Raw genomic sequence first — 15,298 nt, 5'->3', positions numbered from 1 at the left:
CCTTGATCCTCCTTGTCACTTCCTCAAAGAACTCAATCAAATTTGTAAGGCATGACATTCCCTTAAAGCCATGCTGACTATCCCTGAGTAGTCCATGCTTTTCTAAGTGACAGTTTATCTCATCTTTCAGGATTTATTCTAACAATATGCCCACCATCAAAGTAAGACTAATGGGCCAATAATGGACATTTCCTTTGGACTGCTTTTAAACAACAGAATCACATTTGCATTCCTCCAGATCTCATCCTTCCTGTGTCTAGTGAGGATTGGAAAATAATACTCTAACGTTTCCTCCTTGACCCCCCTCAACATCCGAGGGAACAACCAATCCGGCCTTGGCGACTTGTCCAATTTCAAGGATTCCAACTCCTCTCTCACTTCCCCTCTTATTGTAGTTATTTTGTCTACTATTTCATAGTGCTCCTCTTGGATTGTCATATCCACATCATCCCTTTCCATTGTGGATATGGAGATGAAAAATTAATTTAAAATTCTTCCCATATCCTCTGCATCTTCAAACAAGTTCTCCTCATCTCTGATAGGTTCCACTTTTTCCTTAACTTTTGCTGTTTATATACTAGTAAAACATGTTTGGGTTTTCCTTTATCTTAATAATTTTTCATGCCCTCTTTTTGATTACCTTATTTCTTTTTTACTTGATGCCTGTACTTCCTATACTCCTCTAGGTTATCTGCAGTGTTGAGTTTTTTTGTGACTATCATAAGCTTTCTTTTCTTGTTTAATCCTCCTCTGTTTTTTGAGATAACCATGGGGTTCTAGATTTGGCAGTACCATTCTTATTTTTGGAGGGGATGTCTGCTTTGTGCCCTAAGGATCTCACTTCTTAGTGCCTCGCACTGGTTTATCCTTTAGCAGTCCTGTCCAGTCTAACTGAGCCAAATCAATTCTCATTCGGAAAATTCGCCTTTCCTCAGTTTAAAACTTTTCCTCCTGATTTATCTCTGATCTTTTCCATAATAATACTAAATCTAACCAAATTGTGGTCATGATCCCCGATATGGTCACCCACTGTCACTTTACCCCTTGCCCATCTTCATTTTCCAAAACTAAATCCAGAATTATGTCTCACTGGACTTGTCATATTATTTTTTTTAAAAATTCACTGGATGCAGTACATGAATTTTTCACCCTCAATGCCCCTTATTCTGATTGAAACCCAGTTAATACTGGAATAGTTAAAGTCTCCTACTATTAGCACTGTCTTATTCGACAGAAAGACATTTGTCTACATATCTCCCTGTTGCTATTTGAGGATCTGTAGTATATGTCTAGTAGTTTGACTGCTCCTTTTTTAGGGGAGGCATTGGCCTAGTGGTATTATCGCTGGACTGTTAATCCAGAGACCCAGATAACATTCTGGGGATCCAGGTACGAATCCCACCACAGCAGATGGTGGAATTTGAATTCAATAAATATCTGGAATTAAGAATCTAATGATGACCGTGATTCCATTGTCGATTGTTGGAAAAACCCACCTAGTTCACTATAATGACCTTTAGGGAAGGAAACTGCCTTTATTACCTGGTTTGGCCTACTTGTGACTCTAGACCCCCAGCAATGTGGTTGACTCTTAATTGTCCTCTGGGCAGTTAGGGACAGGCAATAAATGCTGCCTGGCTAGCGCCACCCTCATGCTGTGAATGAATAAAGGAAAAAAAAAAATTCTTCCTAAGCTCAACTCGTAAGGGCTCATTTGTTAACCTGTTCAATATATCGTCCTTCTCACAACTGTAATTGATTCCTTTTTTTTTTGACATCTACTTTACCCTGCCTGAAAACGTTATATCCAGGGATATTGAGCTGCTGATTTTGCCCCTTCTTTAACCAGGTTTCCATTACAGCAAGAGCACCATGTTGCTGTGTGTCTTTTTTTTGTGCCCTTAGTTCACCTGCCTTGTTTGTAATACTCTTTCATTGAACTATAAACAGCTCAACCCTATCAACTTCCTTTGCTGGATGCTTTTTACTCTTCGTTTCTTTTGTCTTTCCGAGTTGCTGACTACATCGCTCATGTTCTACCTTCCTTCTCCTGGCCTGGATGTGATCCATCTAAGCCTATACTTTGGTCCCCATCCCCCTACCATATTAGTTTAAAACCTCACCAATGGTAATAGCTCTATATGGCTCCAAAACGTGGACTATATATAGATACCGCCTCAAGACACTTGAGGCTTACCATCAATCCTGTTTGAGACAGATTCCTCATATCAGCTTGGAGGACATCAGCCTCCCTGAAAGAGCTATCAGTGCCAGGATCAAGGCAATGATCATCTGAAACTAGCTCCACCTGTGCTGGTCATGTGCTTAAGATGTTTGAGTTTCATCTGTCAAAGCAGATGATCTTCACTGAGCTCCAGGAAGGTGCCCAAATGAGAGGAGGGCAAGGAAAGTATTTAAAAGACTCACTGAAGGCTTCCCTCAAGAAATGCAGTATTGATGTTAATGCCTGGCAGACTCTTGTTCAGAACAATATGACTTGAAGGGGCACAATTCTTCAAGAATGCGTGTTGGCAAGAGGAAGTATGGAAAATTGAACCAGAGAAAGGTTTGCCAACAATCTTAAGGAAAAGGATCCATCTCCCAGAAACACTTGCCAAACGTGGTCAGAGATGCAGTTCTAGGATCTGGCGTGTCAGCCATGCAAGGGCCCTCAGAACCAGTGACCAGTGACACAATTTCCAGGGTGGACACTCCTACGTGTTCGTGAGTGTTTGCTGACGATAGCCCTTTCCTTGAAGACTTCGATCAAATCAGGCCTTAACCTGTGAAATTCTAGAGAAAACAAGTCGAATTTGTATAATTTCTTTTCAAAGTTTTGACAAAGATCTGTAGCTTGGGTTGTGGTTGAGGTTGTTGATCTGCTCGCTGAGCTGGCTTGTTTTTGTTCAGACATTTTGTCACCATGCTACACAGGACATACTGCAACACTCCGACTTCCCCAAGACAACTTTCAAAGCCAAGAACATCATAATTTTACCAGCAGATAAAAAGGTGCATGACTGTCTTTATGAACAAACCAGACTATGTTAAGAAAGCACAGACATTGCTTGCAGATACAACCACTTACCAACAAGTGGCAATAGACCTAACATCGCAGCTAGGTAATAGGATCACCCTGACACTGAAGCAACTAATGAATGCAGGGCAGATAACCAAGACAGACTTCATGAGAATGAAACCAGAAGGCACAAACACCCTCCACTTCTATGGACTGCCTAAAGTACGTAAACCAGACATCCCTCTCAGACCCATTGTTTCCCTACCAGGCACACCTTCACACAAACTGGCCAAGGACCTACAACAGAGACTGAAACACCTAATAGACGGGTCACCTCATTCTATCCACTCAATCCAAGATTTCCTTGATAACCTCAAGAACATAAAAATCAGTGATGACGAGATTATGTATCCTTTGATGTCACAGCTTTATTCACATCAGTTGACATCCCACTAGCGAAAGAAACAGTGGCCACATTACTAGAGGAAACAGCAATGCAGACCAGCAGTTCCACGAGCAATGACAACCTACTTAAATTACTAGACCTCTGCCTCACCACACACTTTATCTTTTAATGGTCAGATATACAAACAGATCAGCGGTACACCATCTCAGGGGTCACCCATCTCAGGACTCATCGCAGAAGCAGTCATGCAAAGACAACAACACACCGCCTTCCCCCCACATGCAACCTACACTGTGGATCCAGTACATAACAACACATTTGTCATTAAATGCAACAAATTAGAAGAGACCAACCACCTCATCATCAGCGTATTCACAGGGATTAAATTCACAAGAACTTTCGCTTCTGGATGTTAAAGTAGAGCGATTGACAACTGGGGAGTTCCAAACCTCAGTGTACAGAAAAGCAACCCATACAGATCAAATCCTCAACTCCCACAACAACCACCCCAACGCCCACAGACAAAGCTGCATTAGGACACTATTTAAACGGGCCAAGATGCACTGCAACACCCCAGAACTACACCGGGAAGAGGAAGAACACTTGTACAAAATCCTTGCTTTAAACTGATATCCCTACAGCTTCATCCACCGATGCTTACAAAACAGACAACAACAGGAGGGACACAGTACGACCTAACACACTGACCGCACTGCCCTACATTAAGAACATATTGGAACTGACAACAAGACTCCTAAGACCGCCAGGAATCATGGTGGCCCACAAACCCACAGCCACTCTACGACCACACGCTCACAAGGATTAAAGACCCCATTCCCACAACGTGCAAAACCAACATGGTTTACAAAATACCATGCAACAACTTCCACAAACATTACATTGGACAGACAGGAAGGAAACTAGCCATCAGAATACACGAAAATCAGCTATCAGCAAAACGGCATGATGAACTCTCGTTAATATCAGTACATTCAGACAATGAAGGCCATCAGTTTAACTGGGACAAAATAACCATAGTAGCCCAAGTCAAATATAGACACACACAGGAATTCCTGGAGACATGGTTCTCCACCCATACTTCAATCAACAGATATATAGAATTGGACCCCATATATAAACCCATACAGATCAAAACTGGAAATGACAGTACTCACCATAATGGACCAGACAGTATAAATTCTAAGCAGATTAGAATAACATCACATCATCGGAGACTCCATTGATGATGTCTCCTAGCATGGTGACGAAATGTCTGAACAAAAACAAGCGAGCTTGGCAAGTAAGTCAACAACCTCATATAACATTTCCTCTGATGCCTAGGTATCTTTCTCGTAAACCTATGCTGTATTCCCTCCAAAGCTGATACGTCCTTCTTAAGATGTGGAGCCCAAATCAACTCTCAGTACTTCCAAATTGTACAGCTGCTGTGTGACTTCTATGGCCTTATGCTCCGTTCCTCTCGATCTAAAGGCCAGCATTTCATTAGCCACCTTGATTAGTTTCTGCACCTGTTTATGGCATTTTAACGATCAGTGCACCAGAACCTCCAAGTTTCTTTGGACATCGACTGTGTTTAACTTCATACCATCTAGAAAATACCGTATTCTATCCTTTATTTTGGTCCAAAATGGATAACTTCTCACTTGGTTACATTGAATTCCAGCTGATGCAGTTTTTTCCATTTACCTAGTCAATCAATATCCCTTTTGTAATTTTATGCAATATCTACACTTTCTGTAATGCCACCTAACTTTTGTCATCAACAAATTTGGATCTATGCCTTTCTATTGCCATCATCTAAGTTGTCAATAAATAAGGTGAATAATTGAGGCTCTAGCACAGATCTGACCACTTATTACATTCTGGCAATTTGAGTACCTGCCCATTTTTCCTACTTTCTGGCACCTACCACTCAACCAATTTCCCAGCCATGTCAGTAATTTGCCCTCAAATCCATAGCCTACTACTTCAGTCAATAGTCTCTTAAGTGGGACTTCATCTAATGCCTTCTGGAAGTCCATATAAACAACAACCACGGGCATTCCCCTGTCCACAACCTTAGTCACCTGTTCAAAAAATTCAGTGAGGCTTGTCAGGCATGACTTAGCCGTCATGAATTCCTGCTGTCTTTCCCTGATTAACTGAAAATTTTTGAGATGTTTAGTTACTCTACCCTTGATTATAGACAGCAACAATTTCCCCACCACAGATGTTGGGCTAACTGGTCTGTAATTCCCTGGTTTTTCTCTTCTGCCCTTAAAGTGGAGTGATGTGATGTGCAATTTCCTGGTCCAGAGGAGATAATTCCTATATCTCGGGAACTCCAAAAGATTGTAATTAGGGCATCTATAATGACTACCTTAATTTCTTTAACTCCTTCGGATGGAGACGGCCAGGTCCCAGGGTATTGTCGCTCTTTTTAATTCCATTAATTTCCTCGTTATTGATGTTTTACCTACGTTAATTTTATTGAGAGGATGAATGGGAAGGGAACTGTTAGTTTTGACATCGGTTGAGACCTCTGGTGCATTGATACCAATTGATCTGGCTAACTTAGTTGGGTAGAGCCTAAGCTGGAAATTGGAGAATATTAACTTAATTAAATAGGTGGGGGAAAGCAGATATGTGGAATATATTGAGGTGGGGTAGAAGCTAGATGAAATCGATCATAAAAAGGAAAACAAGTAGTGAGGAAGTAAGTTAATGAAGTCCTATTCTAGACATTTATGAACTAATTTGCAATCACCACCTTGCTGTAGCAAGGGTCACAGTTAGAAGCTGGATAAGAATCAGGTGAAGTGTGTGCTGGCCAAGACACTTACGGAAATTGGTTTAGGATATTGCAAGTATAATTGACAGTTGCTTTATGTCAGCATGATTGCCATTCTTTCCATAGGTGAAGATGATGAGTTACCTCAGGAGTTGTTGTTAGGCAAACAACAGCTCAACGAATTGAGCAGCGAATCTGCCAAGATCAAAGCTATGGGCATCATGGACCGGGTATGTACAATATTCTTAAAGTCTTGGAAGGAAAGTTTTGAGATGACTGACGGAAGAAATGCACTGATGATCAATCCCCACTACTCCACCAGTTGCAGTGTGTAAATGCGTTGATTAAATTTCCAAAATGGCCAATTGTGTCTTTTGTCCTGCTATCTAGAATTAGATTTTCTTTGATAAATTTAAAATAGTCTGTTAAATACAAACACAACTTGCCCTTAAAGCAAGAGGCCAACGTTGTTTAACATCTAAGCTAACATATAGAATTAAAGCTAGTCCCCTTAATCTTAAACACACACGCAACGCAAAAGTCAAATTTTTGCAAAGCTGTATTTTAAGGCAAGAGGAGAAAATATACTCCCCCACCCATCCAGGTTGGCCAAGAGTTGATACAGGGTCAACGAATGGCTTTTCATAACCGCTGGATTTCCTCTGGATGCAACTGAATCGCCGACGATGGTAGACTGATGGTAGATGTCCAGTGCTGATTTAGATCAACCTGGATTCAAGTCGTTGAAAAATGGTCATAGTCCTTTCAGTATTTACAAAGCAATCAGGAATAAGTAACATCCGAATTCATTCATAACACACAATGGAAGGCAATGGCCACCTCCAATAAGAGACAGTTGAACACTGGCCCTCGACATTTGGTGGCTTCACCATCACTGAATCCCCACTATCAACATCCTGTAGGTTACTATTGACCAGAAACTCCATATAGTTTGGACTCACCATATAGGTAGATTGGTCACAAAAACCAGTCAGAGGCTCTGCATACTGCAGCGAGTAACTCGCAGTATAGGTTCCCAAAGCCAGTCTGTTCTTTACAAGGCACAAGCCAGGAATGCAATGGAATACTCCCCACTTGCCTGTATGGGTGCAGCTCCAACAACTCTTGGGAATCTTGCCACCATCCAGCATAAAACAGCCTGGTTGACCACATCACAGATATCCACTCTCCCCACCACCACAGTCAGTAAAAGCAGTATGTACTACCTATGAGATGCACTGTAGAAATTTACAAAAGATGCTTAGACCACACTTACTAAACCCATGACCCTGTCGATCTAGAAGGACAAGGGCAAATAATGCATGCGAACAGCACCACTTGCAAGTTCCCCTCCAAGCCACTCAGCAGCCTGACTTGGATATTATGGGCCTATCTACAGCAAATGGACTGCAGCGGTTCAAGAAAGCAACTCCCCATCATCTTTTCAAAGGCAACTAGGCATGGGCAATAATTGCTGACCCAGCAAGTGATGCCTACATCCTGTTTGTGAATTTACAAAAAATCCAACATTTAGAAGCTCTTGTCACATTCCCAGAATTTTTACTGAGAATAGGATTTTAGGCGAGAGGTTTGAAGCTTATTTACTTGCTTCTGTGAAACGAAATTCTGTTTAGTAAGGGTTGCTAGGCAACCATTAGCATATCGGCGTCCATGTTTTCAGCACCATATTTTCTAATAATTCAGGCAGTAAAACCTCTATCTCCTTGAAAACTGTTGGCTGTTTTCTCCAAAGTCACTTGATTTTTCTGTAAACAGCAGGTGGCGCACATCCAACTGTTCCCCTCACTCCTTGATAAAGCTCCATTTAATCCAGAAAACTTTAAAACCATTCTGTATCTCTCAATTTTCACATTGCCTTTAAGTATAAATATGTATTCCCAACAAATTCCACCTCTGTATATCAGACAGTGGGTTGACAGTCCAACTGAAGGATATACTTGTTATTTGATATTGATGTACAAGGGCTGCCAAGTGCCTGGAAGTGATTATATTCTAAAGATGTCTCCTTCATTTGGACCACTGTCCAGTACTGCACAAATGCTGCACTGTAGTAAAATCGTGATGCCTCAGGAATGTTTCCAATTCATGTTCAACCAAGAAAAGTTCTAATTTTACTTAAAGCACACATTGATTCTTCATGGAAAGTTATTGCTAGGTGAAGGATAATTGATGCCAATTCTATGGAAGCTTCGAGCTGTCCATAACAGACAGACACACCTAGTGGCCAACTTTGAGTCTGGCATTAGTCTGATGGCTAACGCCCTAGCGCTTACCTAGCCCAACCATGGGGATTTTGAATATACCTGGAACTTTATGCTGTCATTTCTAATGTGATGCACAGAGAGTGTGAGTAGGGGAAGAAAATTTACATCACTGGGTACCAGTTTTTTTTAAACACCACTGTTCTCAGAAATTGCTGTATGAAGGAAAGTTTGGTTCTGGGTCACCATGTGTACACCAGGTAGTATAGTCTGATCATTTATCTTCTCTTTTCATTATTTATAGCTGCTATTGGAGTTATATTTCTTCCAAAATATTGCCCTTAGGCATTTTGCACTTTTTTCCCTATTTACAGCTTCCAACAGACAAGATGGTGAAGGTGCTAAGTATTTTGGAAAAGAACATACAGGATGGGGCCAAGCTTTCCACTTTGTTCAACCATGTGAGTTTTAAAGCATGTGTGTGCATCTTTTCAGTGGTAAGATGATTAAGTTCTTTTATAAGATAATGTAGTACTGGTCTCAAATGTTTTCTATTCCAATATTAAGTAATGTAACTCTACATGTTTGTGGGCTGGTACTGCAAATAAATGACTTAGAAAATCACAGATGATTTATTTTATGAAGTCATGAATACTACTCCCCAGTCCAGCATACTTGTAAACTCACTTAAGCGTTTTATCTTGATCTTTAATGATCTCAGAGGATGCCTAGCTTCAATGTAAACCAGTCGTTACTTAGTGGATTAAGAGGTTGTGGCCCATCACTTTCACCTTAGGACAGCTAGGGGTCAGTAGTAAACACAGCATCGGAAACTTGTGGCCTTCAATTGAGTATAAATGAGAAGTTCTGAAACTTTTTTAAACAAAACGGAGCCTAGTCTCTTGGGGTTATCTAGTCTAGCTTTTCACCCACTTACCGTTTGCCATAGTTACTGATGTTTCCAGTCATAACATCATCATCAGCTGTGCCATTGTTGCTAATAAATTTCTTGTTCTGTGCTGTCCTTGTCTCCTGTAGTAAGGGACCTGTCTTCATGACCTTCAAGTGTTAATGTTTCAATTACGAGATGAGTCATCTTCATAGCTTTTCTGCTAAAACGCTCATACTCTGTAACCATCCTAGAGTGTAAAGAAAACTCTGGATTCTGTTTTCCATGTTTAACTTCTTTGCCCACAAGCTTCCTCCTTAAAGTTCTCTTCCCAATCTCATGCACCATCATTGCCAACATCAAATATGATGCGCCCATGCAATTCTTGACCGGAAATAAGAGCAGACATTGGCCATAGGCCCTTTAGATGGCTCCACCATTTAATAAGATTAAAGCTGACTTTTAGTAAGATTTGGGCCAACAATTTAGCTACTTAAAAGCATCATAGCTGCACCAATGGAGACTATTCACACCATTAAAACTGTGCCAGTTCTTCACAAATTCAACCCAGTCGGTTTGATTTCTTCACTTCAACCTCATACTCCTGTAAGTTTATTTCCGTCTGGTGATGATCCAATTTCTTTTTAATATTATTGGTTGTCTCTTGTTTCATTGTCCTCATGGGCAGCAAGTTTTAGGTCATAGCCACTTGCTGCTTAAAAGAAGTTCTTCCTTTGAACCTTCTTACCTCTGTTGGTTAATACCTTAACTGTGTCATCTGGTTCTTGTACTTTCAGCTAATGAATCGTGGGTGATTTATCAACAGAGGCATAGAGGACAAGAGCAAGGAGATTATGTTAAACCCCTGTGAAACAGTGATTCTGCTTCTGCTAGACCATAACATCCAATTCTTGCACTGCACTTTAGGAAGGATGTAAAGACATTAGAGTGTAGAAGGAATTCATCAGCATGGTTTTATCGGTGCGAAACTTCAGTTGTATAGAAACATTTCAGAAGTTGGGAATATTCTTCTTGGACAAGGAATGGAGAGACTTGATAGAGCTAGCTACAGTACAAGAGACCATTCAGCTGTTCCACTCCCCTCTCCCTCAAACTGAATGGAAAATTTAATAATGTTATGATTGTTGCTACCTAGGGTGCTTTCACTAGGTCATTATAAGATTTTCTTGCACAATATCAGATCTAGCATCACCTGTTCTTTGCGCACTGTAGGACATACTGTTGGAATAAATTATCCTGAAAGCACTCTATGAATTCCATTCTAGGTTATCTTTGCATATCTGATTTTTCCAGCCCAAATGCAAGTTAAAATCCTTATGGTTATTGTCCAATCTTTCTGACAGGCTACCATTATTTACATAGAAGGTAGAAGCAGGAATAGACTACTTGGCTATTTGAGCCTGCTGTTCCATTTAGTATGATCGTGTCTGATTTTCTACTTCACTTTCTCTCCATAGTCCTTGATACTTTATTATCTAAAGAGTTAATGATCTCTTTCTTGAACATAGTCAGTGAATTCGACAGGTTGACCACCCTTTAAGTGAAGAAATATTTCCTTATTTCAGTCCTGAATGGTCTATGCTGTATCCTGACACTGTCAGCCCTTGTTCTAGACTCCCCAACCAGGAGATTTAGCCCTTTAGAATGTCGGGTGTTTCACTCAGATCTTCTGTCCTCCTAAAGTCTACTGAATACCCAGTTGAACTACTCTCTCCTTATACAACAATTCTGCCATCCCTAGTATCAGTTGAGTGAACCTTCACTGCACTCCCTGTATGGTAAGGATATCCTCCTTAAGGAAGGAGTCCAAAACTGCACACAATTCTGGGTGCAGTCTCACCAAGGCTCTGTGTAACTGCAGTGAGACAGCCCTACTTGTGAACTCAAATCCTCTTGCAATAAAGGCCAGTATACCATTTGCATTTCTAATTATGCATTTGCCTATTTACTTTAATTGACTGGTATACAAGGACATCCAGATGTCTTTATATTTTCACACTTCTTAATATATCACCATTTCTTTCTTTATATTCCACTCTCCTGTCTGTTTACTGTTAGGGGGTCTGTACGCCGCTCCCACAAGTGACTACTTGCCTTTAATAATTTCTATATCCTGATGCCCTAAACTTGAGTCATCTTTCTGTCGCGTTAACATCGTCATCAATTAACAGAACCGTCCCTCTAACTTTTCCTAGCTTCCCGTCATTTCTAAATGCAATGTACTCCACAATATTCAGTTACTAATCTGTCATTCTGCACTTCACTTGCCTGCCACTTTAACACACCACCTTGCTCCCTGGCCAACATCTCTGCCTCTGGCTTGCTGCAGTGTTCCAGCGAAGCCCAACGCAAGCTGGAGGAACAACACCTCATTTTCCATATGGGGACCGTACAGCCCTCTGGACTCAGTTTTGAGTTTAATAATTTTAGGGCCTAAACTCTCCCATGTCCCAGCCCCTTACCCCACACACCAGGCCTTGTTACCACATAGCCTGCCATTACACACCCCCTGTTGTTAGTCACTAACAGTCCCCATTAACTATTCATCCTCCCAGCCTGATGGTTAGCAGCAACTTTGTCTGTCCAACTGCCTTTCTCTCTCTTTGGGCTCTAGCCTATTGTTTACTCCCTACCCCACCCACCTCCCTCTGCATATAAACTGACGTTTTCCCAGTCACCATCAGTTCTGAGGAAGCTTCACCAGACCTAAAACGTTAACTCTGTTTTTTTCCTTCACAGATGCTGCCAGACCTGTTGAGCTTTTCTAGCAACTTTGTTTTTGTTCCTGTCATTCTGCAGACATGTCTGTGTAATGGCGATCAGATTGTACTTCCTTTTATTTGCAAAGTCCATTCGTATTGTAGTTCTCAGTGCCACAGGGATTAAGATAACAGGAGATTTTAGTTGTGTTTTTTATTATTTTTGTAACCTTGAACCTTATCCGTTGATTTTCTCTTAGAATATCTGAGAAAAGGTATACTGGCATTGGGAGCAGTGTAGAGAAAGTTCATTAAGTTGATCCCAGATATGGAAGGACTGTACTGAGAAGAGGTTGGACTCGTACTCTTAGGAGTTGAGAAGAATGGGAGGTGACCTTATCGAAACACACAAGATTCTTAGGGGGCTTGACTGGATAGATGTGTAGATGTTGTTTCTGCTTATGGGGAAAATCTAGGACCAGAGGGCATCATCTCAGAGTAAGGGGTCACCCATTTAAGACTGCGAGCATTTCTTCAGAGTGCGTAAATCTGCGGAATTCTTTATGGCAGAGGGCTGTAGATGCTGGGTCGTTAAATGCATTCAAGGCTGATTCCCACCACTCTCTGGGTTTTAAAAACAAAAGTTTTCCTTACATCTCCTCTAAGTCAATGCCGCCTAGTCATTGATCCTTCATTTGAGGGAAAAGTTTACTTCCTGTCTACCCAATCTGTGCCCCTCATAATTTTATACATCTCAATCATGAACCTCTCTCCTCTGCTCTAAGGAAAACAACTACAGTCTCTCTGATCTCTCTTCATAACTGAAACTCTCCAGCCCAGTCAACATCCTGGTAAATCTCCTCCACACCCTGTCCAATGCTATCACATCCCACCTATAATGTGGATTCTGGAACAGCACAGAAAATCCTAGCTGTGGTCAAACCAACATTTTATACAGTTCCAGCAGCACCTTCCTTCTGTAAAAGCGTGTCTTGACTGATAAAGGCAAGTATACCGTATGCCTTCTTGAACACTTTATTCGGCTGTCTTGATATCTTAAGGGACCAGTAGACGTACACACCAAGGCCTCTCTGATCCTCAGTGTTTCCTAGGGTCCTACCACTCACCTTGTATTCCTTGCCTTGTTTATATAGCCCATGTGCATCACCTCACATGCTCCCAGATTTAATTCCACTTGGCCACTGATCAACCCATCTGATCAGCTTGTTTACAATCACTATTTATCGCCCCAACAATTTTTGTATTGACTCCTACACTCCAGTCTAAATCATTTATATAAACCACACAAACAGCCAGGACCCGAACACTGACCCCCGTGGGGCCCCACTGGACACAGACCTCCAGTCAGGAAAACACCAGCCTGCCATCACTCTCCTCTTCTTGCCACTCAGCCAATTGTGAATCCAATCTGCCAAATTTCTTTGGATGCCATGGGCACTCAACTTTGCTACCAGTCTGCTATGTGGGGCCTTATTCAAAAACCTTGCTCAAAAAACAAAGACAATTACAGCACAGGAATAGGCCCTTCGGCCCTCCAAACCTGCACCGACATGCTGCCCATCACAACTGAAACCCCCTACCCTTCCAGGGACCGTATCCCTCTCTTCCCATCCTATTTATGTATTTGTCAAGATGCCCTTTAAAAGTCACTATCGTTCCTGCTTCCACTATCTCCCCCGCCAGTGAGTTCCAGGTACCCACCACCCTCTGTATAAAAGTATTACATCATACATCACCTGTAAACCTTGCCCCTTGCACCTTAAACCTATGGCCCCTGGTAACTGACTCTTCCACCCTGGGAAAAAACTTCTGACTGTCCACTCTGTCCGTGCCCTTCATAATCTTGTAGACCTCTATCAGGTTGTCCCTCAACCTCTGTCATTCCAGTGAGAACAACCCAAGTTTCTCCAACCTCTTCTCATATCTAATGCCCCCCAACCAGGCAATATCCTAGTAAATCTTTTCTGTACCCTCTCCAAAGCCACCACATCCTTCTGGTAGTGTGGCGACCAGAATTGAACATAACATTCCAAATGCAGCCTAACTAAGGTTCTATAAAGCTGCAACATTACCTGCCAGTTTTTAAACTCAGTGCCCCGGCCATTGAAGGCAAGCATGCCGTATGCCTTGTTGAGTACCTTCTCCACCTGTGTTGCCACTTTCAGTGACCTGTGTACCTGTACACCCAGATCCCTCTGCCTATCAGCGCTCTTAAGGGTTCTGTCATTTACTGTATATTTTCCATCTGGATTAGACTTTCCAAAATGCGTTAATTCGCATCTTTCCGCATTAAACTGCAAATGCCATCTCTCTGCCCAAGTCACCAACCGATCTATATCCAGCTGTATCCTTTTGACGGTCCTCGTCGCTATCCACAATTCCACCAATCCTTGTGTCATCGGCAAACTTACTAATCAGACCAGTTACATTTTCCTCCAAATCATTTTTCTGTACAAATAGTAAAGGTGCCTACACTGATCCGTGAGGAACGCCATTAGTCACAGCCCTCCATTCAGAAACACACCCTTCCACTGCTACCCTCTGGCTTCTATGACTGAGCCAGTTTTTTATCCATCTTGCAAGCTCACCTCTGACCCCGTGCAACTTTACCTTCTATATCAGCCTGCCATGAGGGACCTTGTCAAAGGCCTTACTGAAGTCCATGTAGACAACATCCACTGCCCTACAGTCATTGATCATCTCCGTCACTTCCTCAAAAAACTCAACCAAATTAGTAAGACACGACGTCCCCTTCACAAAGCCATGTTGCCTCTCGCTAATATGCCCACTGATTTCCAAGTGGGAATAAATCCGGTCTCGAGGGATCCTTTCCAATAATTTCCTTACCACTGATGTAAGGCTCACCAGCCTGCAATTAGCTGGATTATCCTTGCCAGCCTTCTTAAACAAAGGAACATACTGGCTATTCTCCAATCCTTTGGGACCTCCCCTGTAGCCAGTGAGAATACAAGGATTTCCCTCAAGGCCCCAGCAATTTCCTCCCTTGCCTCTCTCAGTATTCTGGGGTATATCCCATTAGGCTCTGGGGACTTGTCTACCTTAATGTTTTTCACAACGCCCAATATCTCCTCCCTTATGATCTCACCATGACCCCAAACTATTTACACACTCTTCCCCAGACTCCTCATCCACCAAGTCCTTCTCTATGGTGAATACTGACGCAAAGTACTCATTTAATACCTCGCCCATTTCCTCTGGCTCCACACATA

The 15,298-nt window shown here is 41.9% G+C and overlaps 1 protein-coding gene across 1 annotated transcript in view; it reads left to right on the top strand.

The window, feature by feature from the left end:
• Positions 1 to 15,298, top strand: part of nipblb (NIPBL cohesin loading factor b) — a 437,039-nt gene that overhangs the window by 168,370 nt on the left and 253,371 nt on the right. Inside the window, exons 16-17 of the mRNA XM_048594301.1 lie at positions 6,343 to 6,446; positions 8,813 to 8,899. Of these exons, the coding sequence (XP_048450258.1) occupies positions 6,343 to 6,446; positions 8,813 to 8,899 (191 nt within the window). The remainder of the gene's footprint in view (positions 1 to 6,342; positions 6,447 to 8,812; positions 8,900 to 15,298) is intronic.

The sequence above is a fragment of the Rhincodon typus genome, chromosome 3 (assembly GCF_021869965.1).
Source record: "Rhincodon typus isolate 14 chromosome 3, sRhiTyp1.1, whole genome shotgun sequence".
NCBI lineage: Eukaryota > Metazoa > Chordata > Chondrichthyes > Orectolobiformes > Rhincodontidae > Rhincodon > Rhincodon typus.
Note: the sequence above shows the minus strand (reverse complement) of the source record. Positions and strands in the feature narration are given on the sequence as shown.